At 43.1% G+C, this 27975-nt stretch overlaps 1 protein-coding gene across 1 annotated transcript in view; it reads left to right on the top strand.

Annotated features, from left to right (window-relative positions):
- The window catches only part of TTLL5 (tubulin tyrosine ligase like 5), a gene marked incomplete at its 5' end in the record, with an annotated part of 136194 nt that overhangs the window by 20254 nt on the left and 87965 nt on the right, over positions 1 to 27975 (top strand). Inside the window, 13 exons of the mRNA XM_084263320.1 lie at positions 557 to 658; positions 773 to 864; positions 2922 to 3029; positions 12249 to 12330; positions 13838 to 13899; positions 14785 to 14876; positions 16425 to 16466; positions 19563 to 19676; positions 20758 to 20849; positions 21457 to 21519; positions 22394 to 22432; positions 23361 to 23506; positions 24385 to 24676. Coding sequence (XP_084119446.1) covers positions 557 to 658; positions 773 to 864; positions 2922 to 3029; positions 12249 to 12330; positions 13838 to 13899; positions 14785 to 14876; positions 16425 to 16466; positions 19563 to 19676; positions 20758 to 20849; positions 21457 to 21519; positions 22394 to 22432; positions 23361 to 23506; positions 24385 to 24676 — 1326 coding nt within the window. The remainder of the gene's footprint in view (positions 1 to 556; positions 659 to 772; positions 865 to 2921; positions 3030 to 12248; positions 12331 to 13837; positions 13900 to 14784; positions 14877 to 16424; positions 16467 to 19562; positions 19677 to 20757; positions 20850 to 21456; positions 21520 to 22393; positions 22433 to 23360; positions 23507 to 24384; positions 24677 to 27975) is intronic.

Raw genomic sequence — 27975 nt, 5'->3', positions numbered from 1 at the left:
TTTGTTTGTTCTTTTCCAAAGTCTGAGGCCTAAAATACATATTGATGAAACAGGAATTGATTATATGTAGAATAAGATGACTGCAGTTGGACTAGATGATCACTGTAGGTCCCTTCCAGCTGGAAATGTTCTGTTACACCAGCAATATAAGGTATCCTTGTCTGCATGTAAAATTCTGAAGTGTCACCACAAACAGTATTATTCTCTGCTTAATGTTTGAGGGGGTTTTATTTTGTGGCTCATTCCTAAAATGGAGGCTCTGCCCTCTTCTGTGCTGGCTTTGCAGCCTAACACTGCTTGCTATGTCTGAGAGAGATATACCTGCATCTGATTCAAAGCTAATTTGTATCTTTCTGTATTTGCTCAAGGGACTGTTCTGTCAGATCTGAAGTGACCTGTCTGGCCTGTGGCTACATAATTTGTGGAGCAGATCAAGTAGAGTGCATTTGATGACTTCTCATTGCATGCATTCTCTCCCTCACTGTTGTTGTTGGTCATATTTAGCAAGCACATCACTTGTTCAAGAAATACTGTAAATCTTTATCCCTCTTCACAGGTTTGCAACAGTGAGGTATGACCAGACATCCAAGAACATTAAAAACCAGTTTATGCATCTGACCAACTACAGTGTCAACAAGAAGAGTGGAGATTATGTCAGGTACTTGGCTGGAAAATGGAACCTGATTTCTGGAATCTGGGTTGTTTTCCCTAAGTTGGTGTAAGGCTGGTGCAAGCCAGTGGTGTCAACTTGCTGTGTTTAATTTACTTTTAGCTGTGATGATCCTGAAGTAGAGGATTATGGGAACAAGTGGAGCATGAGTGCGATGCTGAGGTACTTAAAACAAGAGGGGAGAGACACTGCAGGTCAGTCCAGATCTTGTTCTTTTATCCCTTTGTTGGATCTTAATCATCTCACTAGTGCGAATCCTAAGAAGTCAGGGAAGAGCCCCAGTGAGTCCCATTTAGCACCATAGCAGGGTGGAGGGAAGCATTGTTCCTTAACAGCTTGTTTACTAGAGCTGTGCATTTATTCTCTATCCCCAGAGATGAGTCCTATCCCCAGAGATGAGGCCTACCCCTTCCCTTTTGCAAATAATATTCTGAGACTTTCTCAGGGTGTGTTTCTTAATATTTTGCCTACATTTCCCCTTTCTTAAGGTCATTCCATTCCTTCTAAAAGCTTCCCTCCCTCTACTGCTCCCATGGCCTGTTCAGTCTGATGAGTGACCAACCTCTGGAGAACTGTGCCAGTTTGAATGACTCTTGGATGTGGTGTCATCTTTCCATGGCTCAGGTTTTTGCTGGGTGTTTTCATTTCAGTCTGTGTCTCATATAAAATAGCTCCCTCTTCCACACCTTTGCCAGGTCTGCTGGGAGTAAGTACATCTGCAGAGCCCAATCCAGGTATATCCTTTAAAGGATAAATTACCTGTGATACTGAGGCATCAGTAGCAGTATTGATAGCAGCTGTGGCTATTTTGCAAACATTGCCAGGGAACACCTAGATATTGGAGGAAGGGTTTGAATCTGGCTTTCAGGTGGCAGTAGGCGTCCTCCCCATCGTGTGTGTGCATGGCTGTCCAGTCACCTGTACCACATGTCTTCAGTAAGCTGCATATGCAGTCAGTTAGGCTTCCATAGCCCACCCCAACCTAAAGTCCAAACCACACACTCTTAGTTACTAAGCAAACTGCTGAGCACTGCAAGCAGGTTTCTCTAACTATTACAAGGCTTCTTGCACCTTTCTCTGATGCATCTGGTTCTGGTTATAAGGAGGCAGAGTGCTGCCTGGAAAGTGCTGGCCTCCCCAGGGCTGGCAGGATATTTTTTGTGCTCTGGGCTGTTTATGTGCATTTAGGCATCTTCATGCTCTGTTGCTTCCACTTAGTTGTCCTCTGGCACAGAAGTTCACATCTGAATTTCCTTGCATGCTCCTCTGCAGTTATTCAGGTCCCTGCATGTCATCATCTGAACATGAGAAATAGTAACTGTAGACCTAAATCAAACTCTCTAGTCAAGTGGTTTGTACTAGATGTTCTTTGGGACAGGGATTAACAAATGTCTTTGTGGGTTAGCTGGAGGTCTTTTGTGTTTGCTTGTGCTTCCTTTGAGGGGTGGGAAGGCTTCTCCTACATCGCTGGTAGCTTTTCAGACTGGTCTTGGTTCATTCCCTCTTCTCATTTCTCTCCTGCTTGTCCTTGAAACTAAGCGTGCTGTTCTTTCTCTTGCATGACTCATCCAAAGCCCAATGTAGAATCCAGGTCTACATCTAACATACATCTTTTCTTGCCTTTTGCTCCCACTGTGAGCTCAGTTGCCTGTTCCTGAGCTCTGTTTACGGGGTGATACAGAAGCTGGAGACAGCTTCTGAGCTGAAACTGGAGATTATCTGTAGGTCAGCAGGACTGGGAGCTGTCACCAGTCATACCACTTTGAAATGATTTGTGAATCATGGTATGGGAACAGCTGCTTTAGAGGAAGGTGCAACATCACAGTTATCTCACAAAAATTTTTCTTGTGGACTTTTATATCTCAGTGGCTATTGCTTATTCTCTGTAGTTCAGGGGCTTATCTCACTAACACACTCTTGTTTAATCCTTCCTAATACTCTGAGTGGGCGGTGATCAGACTCCAGCTGACTTGTGCTGATGTGATGTGCTTGCCACATGTTTCTACTTAGTTGCACTCCACATATACTCACTCCTATCATTCTCATTTGTGAGTATTTTGCACTAGGCTACTTATGCATGTATCTCTCTACTTATGCTTGCATGGGTTTCCTGATGTCATTGCTTTGTCATCCATAGGCTCTCACATGCTTTGATTCACAAAGATGTATATCCATATGCATATTCTCATGTTTTTCCAGATAGTATGTGCTGCTTCACAATCTATTCTTTCCCTTCCTCCCCTCCTTGCAGCACTGATGGCCAACGTGGAGGACCTGATTATCAAGACTGTGGTGTCTGCTGAGCTGGCCATTGCTACAGCTTGTAAAACATTCCTTTCCCATCGTGGCAGCTGCTTTGGTAAGACACTGGGGGCATCTCTGGCTTTGGAGTACCCTTGAAACTTCCAGCTTTCTGATGCTACAAAGAATGGTCATTCCCTGTTGCAAGGAAGCTAGGTACTGTGTTTTGTCTCTGTATAGCCCTCTGAGGAGAGGGGACTTTGAAGCACAGTTGCTCCTGTGCCAGTGTCATTCATCAGAATCCCATGCTGGAAAATGGGGTGATGAAAAGAACTTGAAAGGGAACTGGGGGGATGCTGGAAAGTTGAAGTTACTGACCCAGTAGTGCCCTTGCAAAGGATGGCTGTGGATGATTAAACATCCCTTTAGAGTATTTAATATTTTCTATTGAGCCATTTAGCCCGATGTCGTTCTGAATTATTGTCCTACGTGCATCTGAGGACTGGAGAGGAATGTGTAATGCAGAGGCTGGAGTGAGGGTGGGGGCAGAGTCTGGGCTTGTGCTTGTGTGCGGGTACCGCATGGTGGCGTCGAAGCTTATTTCTGGCAGGAGCTGGAGGCAGAGCTATGTGCTGGCAAAGGGCTTTCAGAACACGCTGGCAGCAGATGCTGGGACAAGGTCCAGAGAGCAGCGGCTGGTACCACAGTGTGCCTTCTCCCACTTTCCAGCGGCTGCTTCCCAGCCTTCCCTAAAGAGGCCTCCTCCTGCTCTTAGTTGCCCTTTTGCTCTTGTGGATACATTCATGAAGGTGGAGTCTAGTATTGGTCTCAGCCAGTGCTTAAACCAAAGACCAAGCTTGTCTTAAACTCTTCTGTGTTTAGATCTTTGGGACTTAAACTATGTGACAGGTAAATCATTTGTGTGGTCCTTGCATTGCACTTGGTAGTGACAGTTCTGCAGCTTTCAATGATCTTAATGTAAATGCTGCCATCTTTGGATATTGAGGGGTAATGAGACAGTCAAGAATCAAAGAGGAGCTGTGGCTGATGTGGTGTTTAGTTACCTGCCAAACTAGTTGCCCTCCTTTGCCTTAGCTTCTCCTGGATGATGCCTTTGTTCAAAGCTGGAGAACCTTGGCATACATGGGGATTTGTGAGTGAGGTAAAGAGTTTTAGTGAAGTAGCAGTTGATCAGCTACTCCCAAAATGTCAATGACTGGATTAAAAAAATAAAGCAGCCCACCAAAAAGCTTTAACTGTCTCTCTTGTTGCTCCTCCCTTTTCTCCCTTGGTTGTGTCTCTAGAATTCCTCTGAGTTGTGTATGTGGAAACTAATGTTCCTAATGTACTTTCTGCTGGGCCTGGCTCTGAGGTTATCCCACTTCCTGCTGCCTCCCCAGGGCTGCACTAACCACCCTCTCAGATGCTCCCCCACAAATAAACTGTTTTGTTCCATTTATTTCAGTGTAAACATAAATTAAGAGCTTCCCAGGAAAGAGAGCTTAAGTAGGAGCCATACTGCTTCCCTAGGGAGGCTGAGGCATTTCCAGAGCTCAGTACTTTCTGCCACCTTCCCCCACAATTAAGTGGTGGTCCTTGTCCAAAGGATTTGAACTACCCTTGTCATGCTGTATGGCTCATTCTTCATCTGTGTGTCTTGTTCTGATGCTCTCTAGTTGTGCCACTTTTAACCTTATAGTGAAAAGGTGGCTTTTTTCTAGCTGGAAATGTTCAGCATGGCAGAGTTCATAGCTGTTAGCATGAGGGACAAAAGTGGGAGTGAAGATTTCAAGGCAGCATGCACAGGCTTCCAAGAGCCTTCCCCTTACCTGCCCTCCCTCCTCCCCCCCATTCTGGGCTGTGAACAATGAAACTGCATGTGTGTCCAGAGATGCTTTTCAATATGCCTCAGACTTCAGAAACCTGCATCTGACATTCAGATACAGAGTTGGGCTTTGTTTGGAAAGCTACTAGAAAAATATGACTAACATAAAGTGGATTCTCTACTGTCTATCTCCTGATTCTATCATTTGTAATGCTCTTCTAGGGAACAGACCAGCACAATTGCTGCCACCTCACTAAAAATTAAATCACAAGTATGCTTTTGTCCAGGTTAGATTGCCTGCTTTATTTTCCTAACAGTTTAGCACTGCTGTGGTCCTTCATTCCTTTCCAAGCAAATGTTTTTGTAATGTAATGTACTTGTTTTCTAGATTTAAGGGAAGAGACTCCATTTGTGGCTTCTTCATGGCTTAAAATAAGATTGGTGAGACAGTCTGTGGTGTTCCAGCTACCAATGCTTGCCTAGAAAGTGAGGGTGGTAAATCAGGATGATTCTTTTTCTGATGTCAAAGTGGAGAGCTGATGACAATTTCTGGAAAGGTTGTAGTGAGTCTCTTTTTGGCCATGTCACAGGAGCTGTTTACCCCATTCTTGTATTAATCAGTTCTCAGAGGACAGTGGTTTCCTCTGAAGTGTATCAGAAAGTAGTCTTAAGCACTGCATGATTTTCTTGTAGCCTTGTTCATGCATTGTTATTGATGTGATCTCAAGCCTCTATTTTGTTCTTTAAGATTAGCTAAGAATCCCTCATGTAAAATTAAGCTGAAAGTAAAAACGGTCTTAATCAGTAGCTCCAGATGAGAATGAGTTGCAGGACTCTGAACAGTGGCATTGTCCTGAAGCTGGTCACCAGATAAGTTGTTGTTTGCCCCTGGAGACTGAAGAGAAACTGCATTTTGCACAGGGATGTGACCTCTCAGTGTGTGAGCAGGAGCTGTGATAGGGGTAGATATGCCCAAGCTGATTAAAGGTTGCATTGTTGTCCCTCCTGGAGTTAAGAAGGGCAGGGCAGGGTAATTTGCATGTTGATCCAGCCAAAGCAGGGAGTTTTGGACTTGGCTGCTCCTGTGTCCTAAGGCTGAATTGGTCAGGCTTATGCTTCTAATCATATCTACATGAAGATGGTATAGAGCAAACAATAAACTATTGTCCTACTTGAGTGGTGCTGAATTGGAGCCAAATGCTTAAAAAGTTGTCATTTGTATCTGATCACCAGTTCTTTGTGAGCATTTCATTTTCTTAGTGGTACCAATTGACCTCTTTGGGTCGTGGCAGCCTTTTGTGGTACTGAAGAGTGCTGGGCTACTCCATAATGAATTTTATAGGACACTAAAAAATTGAGATCCTTAAGGAATTTCTGTGCAGACTCGCTTGACATGAGTATATAGGTGAGTCCCTGCTTAGAGACCTAAGTCAGCCATACCCATACTGTACACAGATCCTGTGTCTTTTTCTAGTTTCAGAGATGAAAAAGATACAGGAAGCCATAAGATGTCAAGGAAAAGCAGCATTGTTATTCCTCACACTTAGACCCACCCCAACCCCTGCCAAAAACTTAATCCATTCTGGTTTTATACCTTCACTGTTAGTCTTTGCTTTAAAGTCAGCATATAAAGATGCCATTTGGAGTTTGAAAAAGGTTAAGCTTAAAATCCTCTGCCTACCAGCAGATTCAGGAGCACTATAGTTTTCAGGACAGGTCTTTTCATGATCCAACTGTCAGCTGAGCCTGAAGGGTAACATGAATTGGAGGGATAGGTCTTACAGTGAAAGCTGTTGTAGAAGTGGTGTTCTATGCCTGCACTGTTTTCCTTGCTTATCACTTGATAGCTCTAAATGATACCTGATTGTTGGTGATTAAGCACCCAGAGCTGAGCTGAAAGTCAGGATCTCAGTTGCTGCAGAAGCTTTCTCCTTTCTCTAGGAAGCTGTTCTCAGCTTGGTAGCACCAGTTTTCTTTCTCAGGGTGCTGGGGCAGACATAGAAATAATTAACTCTTCCAAAGGCAGCTATAAAAAATGACCAGTACTGTCAGTTTGTCAGTGGACTTGTGTTACCAAAGTCTGAATCAATCCTGGCTTCTCATTCAGTCTTCTACTGTCAGTAGTTCTTGTAGTGACATTAAGAGCTTAGATAGAAGAGAACATGGAAGTGAGGAAGACCAGGTTATTCTTGCTTTCTAGTGTGCTTGGGGCTAAGGTTGTTTGAGTTCAGGTGTTTGAAATAAGAACAACTTGGGCTAAGGAAGTCAGGAAACATGTTCTCTTTCTCTTTCACCTCAGCTGTGCATCTGTGAAGTCAGTTGGCTTTTATTTTCATCAACTTGCTACTACGACTTCCTAATTTGGCCACCTAAGTTGGTTGAAGAATGAGAAGCAGAGTACTTACTCTTCTGTTCTTCAGTGACAGAAGGGAAGTTAAGTGATGTTAATAGATTTGCTCATTATGACCTCAAATTCTGGGTTGAAGAACTTTCTCCTTTGTAGGTGATAATTTATTTACCCTGTAAGATTAGAATTATAAGGACAGCCCAGTTTGCACCAAGACTCCTGCTGTTTGACATTAGCCTTGAAGATGGCCTTATTAGCTCTTTTGACTTCAGAGTAGAAGGATGATTCTTACTCTGCTTTTGGTGGTGAACCCAACTATCATCTTCTCTTCACCAAAGAAGGTAGTGGTTTATGTAGAAGGGTAACCAAGATGAAAGGTATCAAGGGCAAAACTTTTGTGGAGCAGCTGAGGTCACTTGGCTTTTTCAGCCTGGAGAAGAGAGGGTTGAGAAGTCACCTCATTGCAGTCTACAACTTCCTCAAGGGGTGCAGTGGAGGGGTAGGTGTTGATCTTCTCTGGTGACCAGTGATATGACATGAGGAAATAGAGTGAAGCTGCATTAGGGGAAGTTCAGGTTGGACATTAGGAAAAGTCTCTTTACTGAGAGGGTGGTTGGACTCTAGAACAGGCTCCTCAAGGAGGTGGTTATGGTTCCAAACGTGTCAGAGTTCAAGGAGCATCTGGACAGTGCCCTGAGTGGTGTAATTTAGGTAGTCCTGTGAGTAGCAGGGAGTTGGACTCTGATCTTTATAGGACCCTTCCAATTTGAGACATTCTGTGTAGGCACCCTGAAGTGAATCCATTTCTGGAGACTTTTATTCAGTATAAAAGTGTCAAGTGTCCTTGAGGCTTCACTAGAAGGAAAAAAAGGTTGAGAAATCATTTTACAAGTGATGGACTTTCTCTGGCTACCTATTGTGGAGACAAAGCCTCTAAGGGAGGTAATTATGCTTTTGGCCAAGCTAGAATGGCAAACTCTGGCAGGTATGTGCTGCATCTTGTGAAGCAGACAAGAACATCAGTGTCTGGAATAATTCTGTTTCCTCTTGTTTGGTCCTTTCCTGTAATAACACCAGGAGAGAGAGCCTTTCTCTGTTATAATAAAGCTCTCTCAAAAAGAGAGTGAAGTTGTACTGTGGGAGTTGCACAAGGCTTCAGGACCAAGACTTTCACCAAAACCTTTTGTGTCCACAGTAGAGGCTTCTGTACTATTCCTTGAAATGACACAGTGTGGCCTTTTACTTATCAAAGCCTAAACTGTCATTAGGTCTCATAGAGTAACAGGAATGACTTAGGACCTGGCTGTGATAGCATCCAAGATGTAGATTTGTTCATGTCCCCATAGTTGTTATGATGAGCTCAACCAAAGTTGAAGGAGGTATTGTACCATTGGTAGATAGAGTGATGGGGTTCATTTACAGAATGCTGTGTAGCCTGTGGAGCATTGGATTTGGCAATATGATCCTCAAAGCAGTGTGTTCATCTCTGTACTCTGAGGTTTTTTTTCCTGCCTCCTGGGCAGCCTGTCCCAGGGCTCCCTCACCCTCACTGGGGAAAAGTTCTTCCCCATGTTGGGGTGGAACTTCCTGTGCCCCAACCTGCAGCCACTGCCCCTTGTCCTGTCCCCACAGACACTGAAAAGGGGCTGCCCATTCCCCCTGCATCCCATACTTCAGATATTGATAAACATTAATAAGGTCCCCCCTTAGTCTTCTTTTCTCCAGGCTGAACAGTCCCAGCTCACTCAGCCTTTCCTCACAGGGGAGATGCTCCAGGCCCTTCATCATCTCTGTAGCCTCCTCTGGACTCTCTCCAGGAGATCCCTGTCTTTTTTATCCCAGGGAGCCCAGCACTGGACACAACACTCCAGGTGGGGCCTGACCAGGGCAGAGCAGAGGGGGAAGATCCCCTCCTGTGACCTGCTGGCCACACTCCTCCTGATGCCCCCAGGATCCCATAGGAAGGAAAACAGGGAGGCCTGAGTTTCAGTGGTGCAGGTGTAATTCCTTGCATCCTGTAGATATTGTCCTGCTTAAAATGAGACAATCAGCTTTTATTGCAAAAACAGAAGAGTTGTGTACCATGCAGCTTCTTTTACTGCATAAGTGTCCCTTCATAACCTCAGGTTGCCTCCATTCAGTTGCAGAACATGTACTTTGCATGTTTCTTTTTCTTTTTCCCTAGGGAAGGAGCTGAAAACAAAGATCAGAATTACAACAGCCCTCTAGGAACTGAGCTCATTCATTCTATGCAAAATGCTGAAAACATTGTTTGCACTACCAGGCCATCGCTTGTGACTTAGTCTCTAGATTTACAGAGAGCAGCAGATTCTTTGGGGATGTTTTCTGAAAGGGTGTGCCAGTGCAGTCTTTGACAGGATTGTAAACCAAACTTGGAATAGATGATAGTTTTACCAGAACCAAAAAGCTTGAGACCGTGTCTCTAGCCTTCCTCTTAGTCTAAAGTAATGACTTGGTGAAGAAGTCTCTGGCTCAACTGTTGCCCTCTTCCTTGGCATGAAGCTAGCCTTCTTCTTCAGAGGATGGGAAGCTGTCAGCAGTGACCTCTCTATAGGCATCAGAAGGGAGAGGCAGACTGTTCTGCTGTGTGGTGGCAACAGCTGGTACCTCCTGATACAATTCCAATCTCTTTAGCAAGCTACAAGGGTGAAACTTGCCTTTGTGGGTTGTAGTAGTAAGAGGAGAGAGCAAGGGAAGGTGCTGTGGAAGCTTCCTAGCTTAGTTTCTTCTATTCTTCCCTTCAGAATAGTGGTGCAGTGTGGGTTGCCATAAGTCTACCATTGCCACAGCTGGAGGCCTTTCTTTACAGAGGGAAAGGGCAGTCTGGCTTAAGTTGGTAATTGCAGAATTCAGTTCTTGCTATGCTCCTGTGATTCCACATCTTGGGGCTGCCTGTGTATTGCATTTATTTTTACAAATGATAGTGGAATTTCACAGTAGAAAGGATACCTCTACTGCATTTAATCTAGGTAGTGCATTTTCCAAATGTGGAAGAAGGCTGAGGAATTATTTCTAGGGTAGTTGACAGCACAGGTGATTTATCTTCTGTTGGTGCCCTAGTGTCCTAGCCAGGCCTGAGAAACCCCTTTGTGCTAAGTCCTGTGTTGGAACCTGTGAGACTTGATTCTGCTGCCAGAACATGCATATTGATGCTCTGAGGTAGCAGAAACATCTGTCTAGGGGTTGTAGATATCACCTAGACTACATGAGACTTGGGAAATTATTGAGCAGCAGTGGGGTCTTCTTTGGACAACCTAAAGCATTGGAGGTGGCGTTAGGTGTCCACGTTTAACGATGGAATTGAGTCAACAGGGTTACCTTGAAGAGCTTGCTGTCCTAACAAACAAGGCAGGCACAAGGGAAAGGACTGTAAAGCACCAGCATCATGGTCAGGTCTAGCTAAGGTCAAGAGGTTTCCCATGTGTATTTGTAAAAGTGGATGGAATAAGTGAGTAACTGAGTGGGAAAGAGGGAGGTTTGAAGAGCAGATCTTTGGAAGGGGGAGATAAATGTAGGAGGGAAGAACAAAGTCAGAGGAGCCAAAATACTAGCAAAGGTCCTCTGAAGGGCAAAGGGAGGGGATGGCCAGCAGCAAAAGAAGTGGCAGCTAGTCAAAACAAAGTGCTCTGCTTCCTGACTGGGGTTATGATGTTGCAGGCCAGCAGCTGCCACAGGCCCACTCATGGCTTCTGTGCCTTGGGGAGTGAGCCGCCTGCCTGCTGGATTTTGCTAAGCCATTTAGAGTCACAGGTCTTCACCAAACCTGAGATGGCATTTTGAAATAAGGTATTACAATCATCAGAAGCTTCTCCTGGTCAAAATGCTTTGCTAATGTTTATGCTTATAATCCCCACCTCCTCTTTTTCCCTCTACTGCGGCCTTTTCCGTCTGGGGAGCGAGAGCCAAATGGAGCTTCAGCCTCATTTCTTTGGAGTGAACCAACTCCTTAACTCTGCTGTTTTGCTTCCCACTCAGTGTCTGGCTCCACAGTCTAGAAAAGTGAGCAGGCAATACTCACTGTGCTGCCATTTCCTCCCCTTCCAAATCTTTCCCCCCCTCCCCTCACCCCCAGCTCGTTACCTTCCCATTATAAGCTACATGAGCTCTTGCACAGCTGTCTGCATAGGAAGATCTTCTCAAGCAGTCCAGCTCCCTGCAGCCAGCATCAACGTCAGGCAGGCAACAAAAGGCCAAGGCCAGAATTCAAGGAAAGCAGCATGGCAAAGAAATTCTTCTGCTTTCACTCCAGGGACTAGAGAACTGGTTAATTCCATGGAAATCCTTCTTCTCTGCCAATACCCTGTTCTGCCCTGCTGATCATTAACTGTGATTTCTTAATGCTGGAAGAGGGAGTTGTGTGAAGGCCAGTTTCTGATTTACAGTCGCCTTTGTGTCGCATCCTTCTTACAACTCTTTCCAAACTAGAGAAGAACGTGTGTATAGAGTGAAATAGTAAAATCAGGCTTGGAATGGGAAGCTGGCTTCGATCTGACCTGTGTAGAGCAGAACACATCTAGCAGATGTAATATGTTATGAATGTTTTAAAATCCAAGGAAAAAGAAAATATTTCTATTGTGGTTTGCTGTAAAGTGGCAAGCTGTCAATAAGATAAAGAGTTATGGGAGGTTGTCCATGTAGCTGGAGCTGCCAAGGAGAAGGCTCTTGTACTCCCATGGGGGTATTGCAGAAAAAACATACAGGAATGATTGAAAAGAAGCTGATGTTTGAAAGAAGCAAGATTTTTCTATAGCTGACTGGAACAATGAATATAGGGATTAAAAAGTGGAAAGGAGAATCAAGTTCTGTTGTTTCCAGGATCCAGTGGAAGAAGTAGATTCATACTGTGATATGAAAAGGAGTTTTGCATGAACTGCAGTTTGTGGACTGCAAGGAGTTCATGTTTCTATATAATGCTTTCCTAAAACTAGCTTTCTGTGGGGAAATAGGGAAGCACAATGTATTAAATCTTGATTCTGAGGAAGTGAAATTTCCCACTTGTGGAATGTTGTTTGTTCAGCCCTAGAGAGTTCAATGGGCTTAACACAAGTTATGTAGATAGAAATGACCTGATAGGTCCAACATTAGTCTTTATGTGAATGTTGAAAGGTGTGGGAAGGTAAACTCAGTGTCTGATGTGTTTTCAGAGCTGTATGGTTTTGATGTCCTTATTGATGACACTCTCAAGCCCTGGCTTTTGGAAGTGAACCTATCCCCATCGTTGGCCTGGTAAGTGATTCCCAGTTTAATATGAGGCTGGGACTCTTGCTAGAGATGACTGTCCTTGAAACCTGTGGTCCTAGGAGGCTATGATTTCATGATGCCTGCAGAGTATTTGTTCCAGTACTAATGGACAGAGAGGGTAGCCCTTTCATTTTTCCCTCTGAATAAACAAACTTATTGCAGCAACAAGTTTTGAAAGAACCCAGTTGGGATTCCATTTTCTTTTTAATTATTTCTTCTCCACAGTCCCTCAGCATTGTTAACACTTCATAATCTCCCATCATAGACAAATTTTGAAACTCTAGACTATTGTGTGGGGTTTCAATCTGCTTGGCTGTGTAAAGCTTTAAGATTTTGGAGTCCAGGCAGAGTTCAGCCATTATAATTGACTTGAGAATGTAGATGTATGTTTAGGCTCAAATTTTTGATCTAGAACTCTCTGTAGCTAAAATCTAAGGAGCAAATGTTGTCTTGGCCCTTATGCTGACTGTCCTACCCCAATGAAACTTGAGGATTTATTCTTGAACATCTCCAACTATATGTGTTTTTTGGACTACTGTTTAACTTTACAGGAGTACAGATGCACAAAACACTTTTGTTGTACTGTATTTATACCACCATAACTGAAATAATAAGCTCTTCTATTTTTTTTCCTTGAATAACCATATCTGTCCTTCTTTTTAATTTTTATTTTTTCCCCTCCTTTATTCTGCATAGATTTTTTTTTTTCCATGCACCATCCCTAACACTATCTTCCACAGTGCCTATTTGCTTTTCAGGTACAACTGCAAGTTTCTACAACATGTAATTTCCTGGTTTGGTGTCTTGTGCTCATATACATACACACTGAATTATTTGCATCCTTCACTACTTAGAACTCCACCTCACATTTTCACCCATTGCTCTGCTGGGATTGCCCTTCTCTTTATCCAAGCTGTTGGCATCTATCACTGTGCTGTAGAACGTTGCTGATTTCTTTGCTCCCAATGAATCAAACTTTGCCTCTCTGAACTCTATTTGTTATTTTTTTTCCACTGGATAAAATGATGAATGTTTCTCATCTTTCCCCACTGCCTGATCTCTTCATGTCTGTCACATTCCCTAATAACTTGTTCTCATCCATCAGAGCTAACCCATCTGATGTTATGATTTTATATGGAAGAGGCATAGGCAACTGTAGTTTTTAAGAATTCTACAACAGCAGCCTCTATCTACTCCAGGAAATATAGCATAGATATATTCAGTGGCTTCTAGCCAAGCAGAGGTTAAATAAGGCTGTATGTTGCTGCATTAGACTAATGCTGTGGAAGAGGATAAGCAGAAGCAGATTAATCTGTGGCTGTTTCATTTTTATCTCTGTGTGTGAAAATCACCCAGTTTTCCTCCCGTGTTCCTTACACCTGGTTAAGGACCAATACAAAGGAACTGTACTAGGTAATATTTTAAGTATTGATGCATTCATCTCAATGCCAGACAAAAAATTCCTCTTGTTCTCTGTTGCATGTGGGGATAGTGATGCTCCTTTGGACCTGAAGATCAAAGCTAGCATGCTATCAGATATGTTCACTCTTGTAGGTGAGTGTAACAGAAAGCTCCTTCAATCTTCTCATTTAAAACCAACAAAAAGTAGGTTTATAAGTTGCATGTCAATAGATCTAAGTATAACAGAGGAGAATGCTAGTTAAGGAGAGCCAACTGGGAAGTTCTAGGTGGGTGTTTCAGCTTCAGAATTATCTGGCTGTTTGTGATGTGTAGGTGGTGTTAAGAGTCCCTAGTTTGGCATTTCATAGAATCACAGAACAGTTTGGGTTGGAATGGATCTGAAAGACCATCCAGTTGCAACCCCTGTGCCATGGGCAAGGACACTCTCCACTAGACCTGGTTGCCCAAAGCACCATCCAACCTGGCCTTGAACACTGCCAGGGAGGGGGCAGCCACAGCTTCTCTGGGCAGCCTGTGCCAGGGCCTCACCACCCTCAATTTGAAGTTACTAATTTTTCTCTTTAGCCCTCAGAATCAGCATTCATGCATTCTTTTGGGTTGAACATGTGGGTTCTGATTTGCATGTGGCAGAAGTGGAATGAAACCTGCACGACCATATAGTGCAGGGCACCTTCTAGGCATCCTTAGTACACCTTGGTTCAGTTATTTGACACAACTTGAACATTAAGAGTTCATTGGCTGCTTAAGAAATGGAGCCTATCTCTATGCTGCTATTCAGTAACCCATCTTACTGATTTCAATACTTGGCTTTGAAGCAGGTCCTAGTTTCATTCCAAATCTGCAGTGTAGTATATGGTTTGGGGTTGCCAAAGCAAGGAATGGAAAAGAAAAGAATCCTTATTGGTCTTTGGGCAATGGCAGGGGCAGGGAAGTTATGTGTAGCCTGAGATCATTAACAAGAATAGTAGATGTAGTTTGCTTGTCTTGAAGTTCTCATGTGGCTCCTGATGCCCACAGGTTTCGTGTGCCAGGATCCAGGCCAGCGGTCAAGCCGGGCCATTTATCACTCATCCGAATCTGTCAGGAGAAGTCCATACCAGAAGCTGCAGGTAAGTGACCTGAGCAAGCCAGAGCTGAGGAGGATAGCAGGAAAGGAATTCTCATTGAATTTAGCCCCCAGGTGGGAGACCTGTGAGTGAGTGAGCTTATCTGATTTCTACAGAAGGGACTTGGGAGATAGACCTGAGCTGTTCAGCTACTTTCCTTTTGATGTGGGCAACAAGCTTCCAGAACTGTAGAGCTTTATGATTGTCTCCAAAACCTCCTTCTAAGCAGAAAGAGCCTTTTACATTTGAAACTTAAGACTTCTTTCCTATTTGCTCCTAGAATCTCTTACTTCCTTTCCTGTGGCTTCTTGGACTGAGGCCTCATGTGGCTTGCTGTGGCTGTCCATTACTTTTTCTGCTGGGACAGTGCTTTCATAGGGCAGTTGTCCTCTATCTCCTTTTGACTGAGATGGATTCCATAAATTTCTCTGGAAGTGCTGTGGTCACAAAAGGGAGATCACTGATGTTGTTTGGGCTTCCAAATGCATTTCTCCTCAGGCAAACTGCAGCTGATGCACATGCTCCTGTGAGGGGCATGCAACATGGCTGTGCAGCTCAGATTCAATTAGGAAATACTTTCTGAGTTTCACCAGGCAGAACTGTAAGTTCCTTGTGCAGTTCCTTTGGTTTGACTCTGGGAGCATTCCTCCCTCTAGGGAAATGAACAGCTTAGCTGCTTCCTTTGTAACTTATTGTGGATTTGGTTTGGAGCTCTTTCAATTAATCGTAAGCAATAAGGGGGTCCTGACCTATTTTGTATAGACCAACAGTAGAGAAGAACTTGGCAGTAGTACAGTTTGTAATAATAGATAGGTCTCTTGAGAATCTTTTCTTCCACCATTTGCTCCTCTTGGGTGTTGGAGAGGAGGAAGGCAGCTTGAATACCACTGAGGGCATGAAAAATAAGCTCCTATGATAATTTTCCACCTACCCTATCATTAAACTGGTCTTGTTCGTAGGCCTGATGCCAGAGAAGTAATACAGGGTACTACTTGATGTTCTGTTGATGCTTCTACACCTGTTTTGGAAGGTTAATTAGTATCTTCTTTCTCCACAAGAACTGGGATATTGTTGAGGTAGAGAAATGAAATAGCTTCTGGAATTTCAGGATTTTTATGGTTGGGAGTTTTTTTACCCCTCCTGTTTTAGGAACCATTTTACTGGACAGCATCTGTTTCTCCTTAATTCATAGCTATTAAATATTTTCCTTTGGGTAACTCTTATCTTACAAAAATATGTATTTTGGTCATAAGATTTGAGTTTATTTGTCCATTCTGCAGAGCTCCTTCCTATGTGCTTTTTAAAGTTACACATGTGTTCAGATGCATTCTGCAGTGGAGCACAGCTGAGGCTGGGATTGATGCTGTGTTTGGAATGGGGGCAGGATATATTTGGGGAGGATATGATGATGGTCTGGACTGAGGTGAGAGAAGCTGTTAGTTTTCTCTCTGGACTTCAGTTAGCCCTTGTGGTTGCTGTCTGCAGTTTGGGCAGGGATGACACTGTCTTGGAAAACACAATGTTTTTATGCTCTGTGTGTGTCTCTTGCAGCGTCCTGTGTCTGCACAGTCACAAACAGCAAATGCCAGATTGGTAAGTACCCTGCAGCTGCCTTCACCAGTATAAGCATTGCCATTTCAGATGTCACCTTGTACAATCCTTCTGGTGCAGAATGTATTTTGTAGCTAAGTAACCTGAGGGTGGGAGGAAGTCAACAAGAAAAGAAGAGATGGATAGGTACTGCCATGTTTCCATGTGGCAACAGCTAAGACTGGAAAACCATTTGCATCAGCTCTAAGAGCTTAAAAAAAGAGTAGGTGAGGTGTGCTGAGAGTCAAGGTCAGCTGGGTGAAATATCTCAAAAGTTCTTAAGCCTATGAGTATTTTTGTGCTGCCTTTATAAGAAATTGGATATAGATGTTTCAGTGTTGTCACTCTGGTCATCAAATCATAGACTCACAGAATGTCCTGAGTTGGAAGGGAGTTGTAAGGATCGTAGAGTCCAACTGCTGGCTCCACACAGGAGCAGCCAGTGATGAAGACGCTTGTGGCACAGCGTTCTGGATTTGGTAGGTCACTGAAAAGGAAAGGACAAAAACAAAGGAAAAACTGATGAAAGCTGCAGCATGGAAGTGCCACAATGAAAGTGGTGAGGAGGAGGAACAATTTGTCTTGTGTACTACAGGGGATGGAATAAGTCTGAAAAGGATAGCAGGGGTGAATTTGTATTGAGAAAATTCAGGTGGCCACATAAGAGAAGTAAATTATTTTCTGTGAGATTGTCATCTGAAGGGAACTGCAAGAACATTGGGAGTGAACTGGGTCAAAGTAGAGAGAAGGATTTTTTTTAAGACAATGGAAAATCGTAGAACTATTGTTAGCCTAAGTCAGACTGATCCAACTTTCAAAGTGTCCTATTTGGCACTCTTCTTGGACAAATCAATGTTACTTTACAGTTCTAAGCACCTGGCTGTGTGGGGACACTGTGGGGGTTATTTTGCTGCTGGGCTTTCTGCACAAACGTAGCAGCAACCATTCTATTTATCTTCCTGTGGCTTCCCAGCAGGAAGAGGAGGTAGGACAGATGGAATCATCTTGAGAACCTAATTCATTCTATGCACTGTTTATGTCATTCTGTGTAAGTTTAGCTGAGGCTAAGAGAAAAGAGTCTTAGTGAATAATGGAGTTTTATGGAGAATAGGAAGGATCTTTGTGCCAGCTGCCATCAGTGCTTAATATAACTAGAAGCCTGATATGGGAACCAGAGATGCTTGCAGAATTTTGAGATATATAACAAAGTCATTTGATTTATCTATACTTTTAAAGATAAGCTGTGGCAAAGAGAAAACAAAGTTCTTGTGAAGATGGAAACTTTTCTGTGCTACAGCCAGAGAGAAAATCTGCAATGGGACACTGAAAAAAGGGTTTGTGCAGAAAGTTCAGTAGTTAGACTTTGGTTTTTTCCTCCAGCATTTTGACAGCACTGCAGCTCTCAGGTAGGAGCCAGATCTTTGCTTGTCACAGGAGCCAGAGTTGCCAGCACAGTCATACACTTTCTGCCTGTAATCAGTGAAATCATCTCCACTGTATTGAGACAACAGAGATTATTTAATCAAAGTACTTCCTTAATAAAGGAGATCACCTGATAGGATGGAACATTTCCTGTAATACTCTTTGAGCTGCAGTTCTCACATGATGATTGTTATGTTAGTGTCAGGAAATTACTTTAAGAGGAGGTTACCTAGAGGGAGAGGAGAGGAAGTTATTATGTGAAGTTGTTGAGCTGTGCTTTTAAAATGGAAGGAAGACAAAAAGCCTTTCAACTTGATGTCATCTTACAGCATCAAGCAAACTTGTTTGACTACTGACACTTATTTCGTCAGCAAATGCTCGTGTCTCCTCCCTTCTCATCCACATTATCTCATTTTCTCTTCTTTTGTTTAATCAGTTTTAATTAGGCTTAACAAAATGCTTCAGCTGCCACCTGCTGTGTCTCTTTTCATCTTTCTGGCAATCACTGTAGCATATCTTTTTAGTGCAATGCCTGTTGCTTTTGCAATTGCTTCATCTGCAGATCCTGAATAGCTGCTTGTGATTTCTAATGAAACAGAGAAGGGAATTCCATTCAAAGAGTTCTTACAACTGAAGATAGAACCTGATCTTGCAATGAGTTTCACTTGTGTTTGAGCAGTGTTGGATATTTCCCTGGGTTTATTCAGCCTAAAGTTGCTGTTATGTTTTTATCTTCTTTCTAGATTAAGCAGCTCTCTGGACATTCTTCAGTATAGAGCTGAAAGAAAACTTGGATTTTGTATAAAGACATGAGACCTTCTCAGTTAGACTCCTCTAATGCTCCTTTTAAAGAAGTAGTTTGAACTGTGACTAAGAGCAGCCAGGATGCACTTAAGAACATGTTAAAAGGTTGCAGTTCTGCCAGGATTTTAAGATTTTTATAATCCTGCTATTAGGAGACACTGTGAATTCCTGTCCTTTGTTAGAATTGATGAGGATTGCCCATCAGGTTAAGAATTAACTTGGAGAGACTGTCTGCAAATAATGTCTTTTCTTATTCTTTAAGTTTGCATATGTATGTACACTTGCATGATGTTTCTGTGTGCATATACAAGATCTGTCCATTAAATGCACTAAGGAGCAAGTTGAGATCTGGCAGTATATTAATCAAAAAATAGCAGGTGGTAAAAGTTTTTCACTCTTTCCCAGCGACTGTCTCATCAGTGAATTGCAATTCTGTTCTTCTAGTGTAGCTACACAACTGGAAGAGACAATCATGGTTTTGCTAACAAGGAGGTGTGAAGCCAAATGTATTTAGGGCCTGTGAGTGTAAATGCTGGTTCTAGTGCCCTTTAGGTGAGGATTTTTCTGTATGAAATCCTGGCTTGGTTGCTTCTGGGTACATCTCATGTTTTCCTAGAAGGGGCCAGGAGTATGAGTACTGGCAGTGATGCCTGAATTGTGAGTTCTGCTGTGCTAAAGACTAGGAATGTGAATATTCACACTCAGCGCCTGCTGGAGCGTGGGCTCTTTGACAGCTAGCTTGTGGAGTTGTGATTTCTGGCTGTAGTACTCTGGTTCTGCTAGGAAGCAGGTCCTGAAAATTGAATGTAACTCCTACAAAAAGTAAGTTGAAGGAGGAAGAGGGATAAATCTGAATTTCCACTGTCTCTACAGCGTGCACGTCCTCTGTCTGCCAGTGATGCTGAAATGAAGAACCCAGTGCCTGCAAGCAGGGAAAAAGCAACAGGAAGGCAGGGCAGCTCTGTGCTGGGTCTCTCCATGGAGGAGGTAAGTAGGCTGTTAAATACCTTGTATTTACTTTGGCTTTAACACTTGTTTGCTCAGCAAAGGGCAAGTGCATGTATATGAAAAACATGACAGAAGTACAACTTTTGAAACAACTGCTGAGCTTTACTGCTGATACTACCCTTGCCCTCAGTTGTGCCACAGGTACTTATGCACTCCAAGCAGTGATAGACTCCTTCAGACTTCAAGTACAAGACAAAATTGCTTAAGGGTATCACATGTACCCAACCCACAAATAGGACCTTTTTCACAGAATCACAGAATCATAGGGGTTGGAAGGGACCTGGAGAGCTCATGGGGTCCAACCCCCCTGCCAAAGCAGCTCCCCAGCTCATATTGCACAGGGCGGCGTCCAGACGGGGCTGGAATCTCTCCAGAGAAGGAGACTCCACACCCCCTGGGCAGCCTGTCCCAGGGCTCCCTCACCCTCACTGGGGAAAAGTTCTTCCCCATGTTGGTGTGGAACTCCCTGTGCTCCAACTTGCAGCCATTGCCCCTTGTCCTGTCCCCACAGACACTGAAAAGGGGCTGCCCATTCCCCCTGCATCCCATACTTCAGATATTGATAAACATTAATAAGGTCCCCCCTTAGTCTTCTCTTCTCAAGACTGAACAGCCCCAGCTTATTCGGCCTCTCCTCACAGGGGAGACGCTCCAGGACCTTAATCATCTTTGTAGCCCTTCTTTGGACTCTCTCCAGGAGATCCCTGTCTGTTTTATCCCAGGGAGCCCAGAACTGGACACAACACTCCGGGTGGGGCCTGACCAGGGCAGAGTAGAGGGGGAGGATCCCCCTCCTGTGACCTGCTGGCCACACTCCTCCTGATGCCCCCCAGGATCCCATTGTCTCTCTCAGCCCCAGGGCACACTGCTGGCTCATGGCCACCCTGTCATCAACCAGGACCCCCAGGTCCTTCTCCACAGAGCTCCTCTCCCAGTAGTTCATCCCCCAGCCTGTACCGAAACGAACAGTTGTTCCTTCCCAGATGCAAGACTTTTCTAGGGTTTGTTTTTCATTGTCTTTATTTTGCTGGCTTCCCCCCCCCTCCCCTTTTATTACAAGATAAAAGTTCTTCGTCGAGTGAGGGAGGAGAATGAACGGAGAGGCGGCTTCATCCGGATCTTCCCCACCCCCTTAACGTGGGACCTCTATGGGTAAGAAGGAGAATCCAGTAGGATGGCTCAGTGTTGCACTAATGGGGGATATCCTGTGTTAGGTGTATGTAGATCAACCAGCTTAAGCAATCAGAAAAACACATATTGAGGGGTTTTGTAGAGTTTATTTTAATGTTGAGGATGCTTTTTTCTGTTTTCTTTTTTTTACCTGCTGCCACTTTGCCTGACTCTGCATGATGGAACCTGTCAAGCATTGTTTCTCATCCTGCTTTTCTGTCAGAATAAAAATGTTGGTGCTTCAGATAATCAATTCCTGCTATCTGCTTTTACATCCTAGAACTGTGCATACTGTGTAGACTATCATTAGGCTATAAACACAATATAGGATTCATCCTGGGCATGATACTATATTACACTTTCCTGATTTTTTTTTTTCCAGTCTGGAACATTTTTCTGTTGTCTCTTGCTTCACCAGGAACTTCAGCTGAGGTGTGATGGCTCTCCTCCTTTCCTCTTTTCTGTTATGGTACAGCATATCGTCTCAATCCACTTCTAGGATGGTTTTTTTATAGATCACTTCTATATTGTGCTGCCTTTTTGTTGTGTTGAACTCTATCTTGATGTGTCCTCTGTTTTGCTTTTCTAGATCCTTTTTAGAACACAAGACATCGATGAACTACATGCTGGCTACACGTCTGTTTCAGGACAGGTAGAAAGCTTTTGTATTTGGGTGGGAGGCAAAAGGGCACAAACAGCATGAAAAGGCTCGATTCCACACTTACCCAATGTTATAAGCAACAGTCTGTGGTTTACAGGGGTGCTAATAGTTAAACATTTTCTTTAGTGTGGCAGTGGCTGTGGAGGTTTTTCCCATTTTCATGTTTTGTTTCTCAATCCAAGGGCAAAAAGACAATGCACAAAAGGCATGGGGATTATTGGAGTAAAGAGATGACTATAGATGTGAAAAACCTTCAAGCACTTAGGTTTCTTTGTGAAGAGATTATAGATTGTTCTTGATTACCTTCTGTTTCAAGTTTAAAGTCACAGTAGAACGTGTCCTCATGTAAAGCAAGCCCTGAAGTTTATGCCGAAGGCTTTGTATCCCTGTCTCTTGACCTGTGGAAGCTTGACTTGATGCCTCTTGCTCTGGGTTGTGCTTGGGTGAAAATGCCAGTAGCTCGACTTCCATTGAGAGTTATATACAAGATCTTTAACTGTATGTTTAACACCCTTCCTTCTCGAGGGGTTTTCTTACCCAGATTTAAGCTTCACAATAAAGTAACTACAGAGTAGGATAAGGTTGCTGACTGAGGAGATATTTACAGAATGCTCTTTTTGCATCAGCACTGTACTGATTTTGCTGTGTACTTCAGGGCTGTGTGTAGAAGGTGGCTTTCACACTCTCTCAATTTAAGCCAGACACATGCAAGCTCAGACTTCCTCTTTTAGAGCCTATCCCCCCCTCCCCCCTGTATCTTGAATTTGACCTCTTCATTGTACGTATGAAAAACTTCAGAGGCTTCTTAATATCCAGTTGATGATCCAGACTGGAAGGCAATTTTTGCTGTGTTTTTCCTTTGTAGGGGCAAGATGAAAAGAGACTTCATTGCTGGGAGATCTCGGTAAATGGCTTCTTAATTAAATAATTTGTACTCTGTAGGATTTAATCTAAATTTAGATTTTTACAGCTTCATCTTCAACACCTTTTTGACCTGAAATCTGTCAAGCTAATTTTAGAAACATAGACAGTGAGCAAGGAGTATCCCAGCATATGGAAAGGTTAAGTTTTGTTGGACTGGACCTTAAAATTCTTCCTCTTGGGCTTCCTACTTTGACATTCCTACCCTATTGATAAACATCATCATGGAGCTCTCAAAAGATCCCATAATGTATGAGGGATTTTGGACTTCATATACCCATATACTGACTTTGCTATATCTAAAAAAATAAATGGAGCAACAGGAGTTTTCTGTAGATGTTCACACTGCGTCATAAGGAGCACTTCACTGGATCTTTGTGCACTGGCAGAGAGCAGTTTGTCTCCCTTAAGGAGTCTGGCAGGGCTCCTTCTCCCTTGAGTTAGGTAGAATTTGTAGAAGGGTTATCACTCTTTCACTTATGTTAAAATTCTTATCCCTGCCCAAACAGTGAAGAATGAGCTGCCTACATGAAAGGTTTGTTTAGAAGACTGGACTCAGGGCCCTGTGCTCTCTTCCCACTCCCCTCCTTGTTTTGTACTCTTGTGGTTCACCTTTCTCCTACTAATTGTGCCTTGAGCTGCTGTGTGAGGGACAGATGCTGCTCAGTCACAAAACCATGCTGGTAGATAAGTGTGTTTTAGGGCTTTGAGAGATGATGTTCTGTAAAGTACTGGCAAGACTCCCTTCAAACATTTGCAGGCTTTAAATAGAGCAAAATTAGAGTGATCATAAGTGTTTCTTCCCTGTGTCAGGAAAAACATTCCTTGAAGAAATTCTACTAAGTCTCGTGCATCATCAGGGAGAGAAGTTTAAAGGGAGGTTGAGGATGTCTGTTTATTATGCTTCCCAGAGCAGGTCTTAATGGAAGGCTGGATGCAAGGCTGGAAGCTGTAGACTCTCATGCTCTGTTTTATGAGAGAAAGCTTGTTTCACTGGAGTTACGGAAGCGCCGGCGATGTCATGGCAAGGCTAGAGCAGCACGGACAAGACCATCAGGTATGCATGGCTAGAGGCTTAGATGACCATCTAAAAACAAGCAACCAAGGACTTCTTAATTTGAAATGTGTGTGAACAGGGTTGTTCTGGCCTTTGTAGTCCCTAAAGGGATTCACAGGTTGAAGTTAATTGGTTTTATTTCGAAGTGTTAATAGTTTTCACTTAACTCCTGCTGCCTTAGTGCCCAGAATTTCATTCCCACAGTTCCATATCCCCATGTATATGACTAAAGATAGTCTTTTTTTGAAGAGGAGCTTGTGGTAGCATTTTGGGTACAAGAATTCCACAGTATATGTGTCTCTCCAGTCCTCTAGCTTTTCAGGTAAAGATGAAAATTTGGGACCTTCCAGGCAGTGACTCTAATCTGTTGGGAAGAGAGAAATCCTTATCTAAGCTGGTGTGGGAAAAACTTTAAAGGGTACAGAGGTCAACTGGCTGTTGCTGAAGCCATTCTGTAAAGATTTCTAGTAGCTGTATGATATTGACTGCAATAGGAGATGCATATTATAAAATTCATTTTATATTATAAAAATTGGTTTTGTTGCTGTGTTAAGATACATAATGTAAGAATCAGGCTAAAATAAAGGCAAATGCCTTTTTTCTTTGATTCTCCCTGCTCATTTGTAAAGGTAAGACAAGAATCTTGGTCAGTCTTCTCTGATATTGGGAAAATAAGCTTCTCAGCTGTTTGATGCACAAGCAGAAGACAGAAAGAATAATAAAAAGCAGTTATGCTTAAGATGCTATTCTGAATTAGTGGTTATCTTTCCTAGCAGAGAAGAGTTTAGAAATATACCAAAGGGTATAAATAGGAGGGTTGTCTTCCCCACTTGTGGTTTTTTTCTTAACCAGCATATGTGATTTCCCCTCTACTACAGGGACATCAGAACACACAAAGCTGTCCCTCAAGTCAGACACAGAAGGTGAGGAGGAAGAGGAGGTGGATGCAAGTGAAGAGGAAGAACTAGATAGAGTGGTTGGCTCTCTGTCAGACATCCAGGTGAAAAGCAAGCCAAAGCTTTCTGATTTAGTGAAAACTACTTGTAAGGAGAAGTTGCCGAAAACACTCGACAAGAAAACTAGAGCTGGAGGAGACCCATCCCTTCAAAAAACAGACTCAGAATCTCAGTTTAACTTGCTGCAGATTCTTCAAAAGCATGGAAACCTGAGGTGAGATACTTCTGCATATTGCCTTGAGTTATGACTAGCAGCTATTACTGGTTAAAATATGGAAGACATACACTTAGTGCCATGTTATGAATGAGTGTGAGGAGATAAGAGCACCTTAGAGAAAGTGGCCTGGATTTCTGTCTAGCTGGGGCTGCCTTAACTAGTTGGCACAGAAGAGAGTTGCACAAATGCCTGACCTGTTGGATCAGTATAAAGCATAAGCCATAGTATCTACTGCCATTCTTTAATCTGTTGATATAAGCTGTCTTTTGGTCAATTTGGGCTCCTAAAATGCCAGTAAGCCTTAATAAAGGATGTCTGGTATTGAATTCTAAAATTGGTCTTTTCATGCTTTGCATTTACAAAGAAGTGGGTATAAACATGTTAAACTATCCAAGAAAGGCTGGGTTACTTCAATGCTACTTAGTTTTCTATCATTTTTCTGCTTTTATCTTTGGTGATAGAATTTTTACCTCTAATAAATTTCTGCTCAAGGTTGTCATCTCCTGAGAGCAAGACAGGAGGTAGTTTGAGTGACAAGTTACTGAAAGATCTCATTGCCTGCTGTTGAGTATGATGGTGTGGAGCAGAGTATGTCCTGATGCATGGCTATGTTGCTTGAATAGAGAGTGAGGTACTTGAGGAGAGTGTATAGAGTAACATTGGCCAGAGTCTTACTAGCATGATCCTGCCTTAAACATGGGTAGTAAAGCTGTCTATTTGCAGATGGTCAGGAAAGGCAAAAAGAAAGAGTGATCATAGATATCTGTGTAAGAGGATTTAATGCTGCTTCTTATCTGGATGATGTTATGTTTTCTGTGAAAAATAAGAGATAGAGAAAATAATTGTTGCTGGTTGTTTTCTTAGTTTACTTTCTGAGAGGATTTGTGAATTATCAGGTGGATTTGGGTTTTGTTCTGATGTCTTGTGGCAAGGATGTCATGATGGGGAAGATTCTGAAACCTGTTTTGAGGACGAGCATAGCAATGCTGTCTGTCATCTACCTATATATAGAACTGACTTCTGCCAAGAACATAAGCTCTGGCTGGTGCTCCTGGGGGAATTTTGCTCAGCACCCTGTACTGTTGGGATTCCCCACGAAAACATGGAAGGCTTGTGGTGACCTCATGTTCCAGGATTGTGCTGGGCTTGGCCCCATCTGATCTGTCATTGATGAAAGCTTTGCTTTTGGGGTCAGCAGGCAGAGGAACTGAAGTAATGAAACTTTCATCCAAAAGAAACCAGACCTGTTCCAGTTAGGTTTTGTAAGTGGCAAGACTTTTCGCTCTCCTTCAATTGGCCTGATGAGGCAATTGCTCTGCCTTCTGCATGTTGAGTGTTACTGGTGAGTAACACCAGTAACTGAACTGTTGCCCCAGCTGTGCTGCTCCCAGGAAAGTAGAAAGGAGAAGGGAGTTACCTGTTACTGCATTTAAGGCCCCAGGTTTTGATGTTGATGTTCCATACACCGGAGGAGAGTGTTATGCAAGGACCTTCTTCAGCTTCCCATTTTGTAATCACAGAAGTATGAGGTGCAGACAGAGTTCTGTTAGCGTGCCGATGTTGACAGCAGGGAGTTATTCATTTCTGGCAGCATAAGTCTTGCACCCCTAGTCATGAGTTGGAGTTACACCTAAAACCCAGAAGTCCTAGAGAAGTCCTCAGGTGACAGCCTTTCTAAAATCAAGTGGCCTGCTGTGTAGAGGACTAGCTCATAGGGTTCAGTGAGTTCTCCTGATGTTGCACATGTGTGGGGAGAGAAGGTAGGTGTGGTGGCCTGGAACAGGCTGCCCAGAGAGGGGGTTGAGTCACCTTCCCTGGATGTGTTCAGAAAAAGGGTAGATGAGGTACTTAAGGATATGGTTTAGCATAGGATGGGAATGGTTGAACTTGAAGAACTCAGGGGTATTTCAAGGTCAGCTTGTGCCTTCTGGAGTTCACTGGAAGACAGGAGTTGTGACCAGGTACCTTTACTGCAGTACTGGTACAGCTACTCACAGAGCACAGATTGAGACTCTAGTGAACTCAGTAATTTCTTAGCCCCCCTTTGGACCTGCCAGTCTTCTAGAAGCCTCAGAAGTTAATGATTAAGCAAACGTATGGATACTTTTACTGTATTTTATTTTAAATTAACTTCTTATTTAAACTGGTGCATTAGTCTCTAAGTGCAACTATGTGATATGGTTTCTCTGTAACAAAGTGTTCCTGAAATTTCCAGCCATGTTAAACCAGAAGACTAGATTTCTGGACTTGAGGTATTGATGAAAATTCAGGGATTCATGTACATGGAGTTATGAGGACCGTGTAACTGTCTGAGACTGCTCCTAAGACACAGAGAACAAGTAGAGAAAAAATAGTGAGGTGGTTCTAGGAATCAGTCTGAATGTAATAATCAGCAGATTTCAGTAATTAATTCATCAATGGCACAAAATGTCTAGATGTGCTTACAAAATTTATTGATGGAAAAGATTTGGGAGTTATTACCCTAAGAGAGGGACCAGAATACATATGGGAAGAACTGGATGACCTGGAGGATAGGAGCAATATAACTAGGATGAAATTCAGTAGCACAGTGCGACACACTTTTAAGAACTAATAATTTACATCAACTCAACTGGGTGTTCATCAACTGGAAATTAATTACAAGGAGAAAGTCTTGCATGCTTGTTGATCACAGGGGAATTATGAAGCTCTAGCTAGTGCATGCATGAAGGCACCAAATGTGGTATAGCACTTCTCACCTGAGAGACTTCTTTATGTGGAAGACATTCAGTTTGTGGAATGTTGTGCACAGTTGCTGTCACCCCTGTTCACTGAAGGTACAACTTACCTTCATGAGTGGACTGGAACAGGTGAAGATGAGCTGTTGGAGAAAGCAAAAGTAAACAGAAACTGCTCATGATTGAAGCCAGGCTGGGCAGTAAAAAGTAAAGTTGCTAAACCAGTAAGTTCTAGTATAGTATTCAAGGAAAGTAATGGGTTGAGAACTCTAGTGTTTTGGCATAGTTTTGGGGGGAGTTGTTCATATCAGGGTGGGTTTTTTTTTCAGTGGGTTGGTTTTTTGGGGTCTTTTTAAGATGAAACTTGGTAATTTTTTAGAAAAGATTAGGATATTGCCTGTGACAGAAAGGGAATCTGTCACTGACACAATAGCCCATCTGCTGCTACAGCCTTATGAAAAGGAGAGGAGGGATCATGCTTGACAACTTCAGGGACAGCTTGTAGTGACGATGGGAAAAAATGAGGAAGAGTGGAGACTGGAAGAGCAGGATGTTGGAGGAGAGGGTTTAGACCAGGAT

Source organism: Gallinula chloropus, assembly GCF_964237585.1.
Source record: "Gallinula chloropus genome assembly, chromosome: 4".
Lineage (NCBI taxonomy): Eukaryota > Metazoa > Chordata > Aves > Gruiformes > Rallidae > Gallinula > Gallinula chloropus.
Note: the sequence above shows the minus strand (reverse complement) of the source record. Positions and strands in the feature narration are given on the sequence as shown.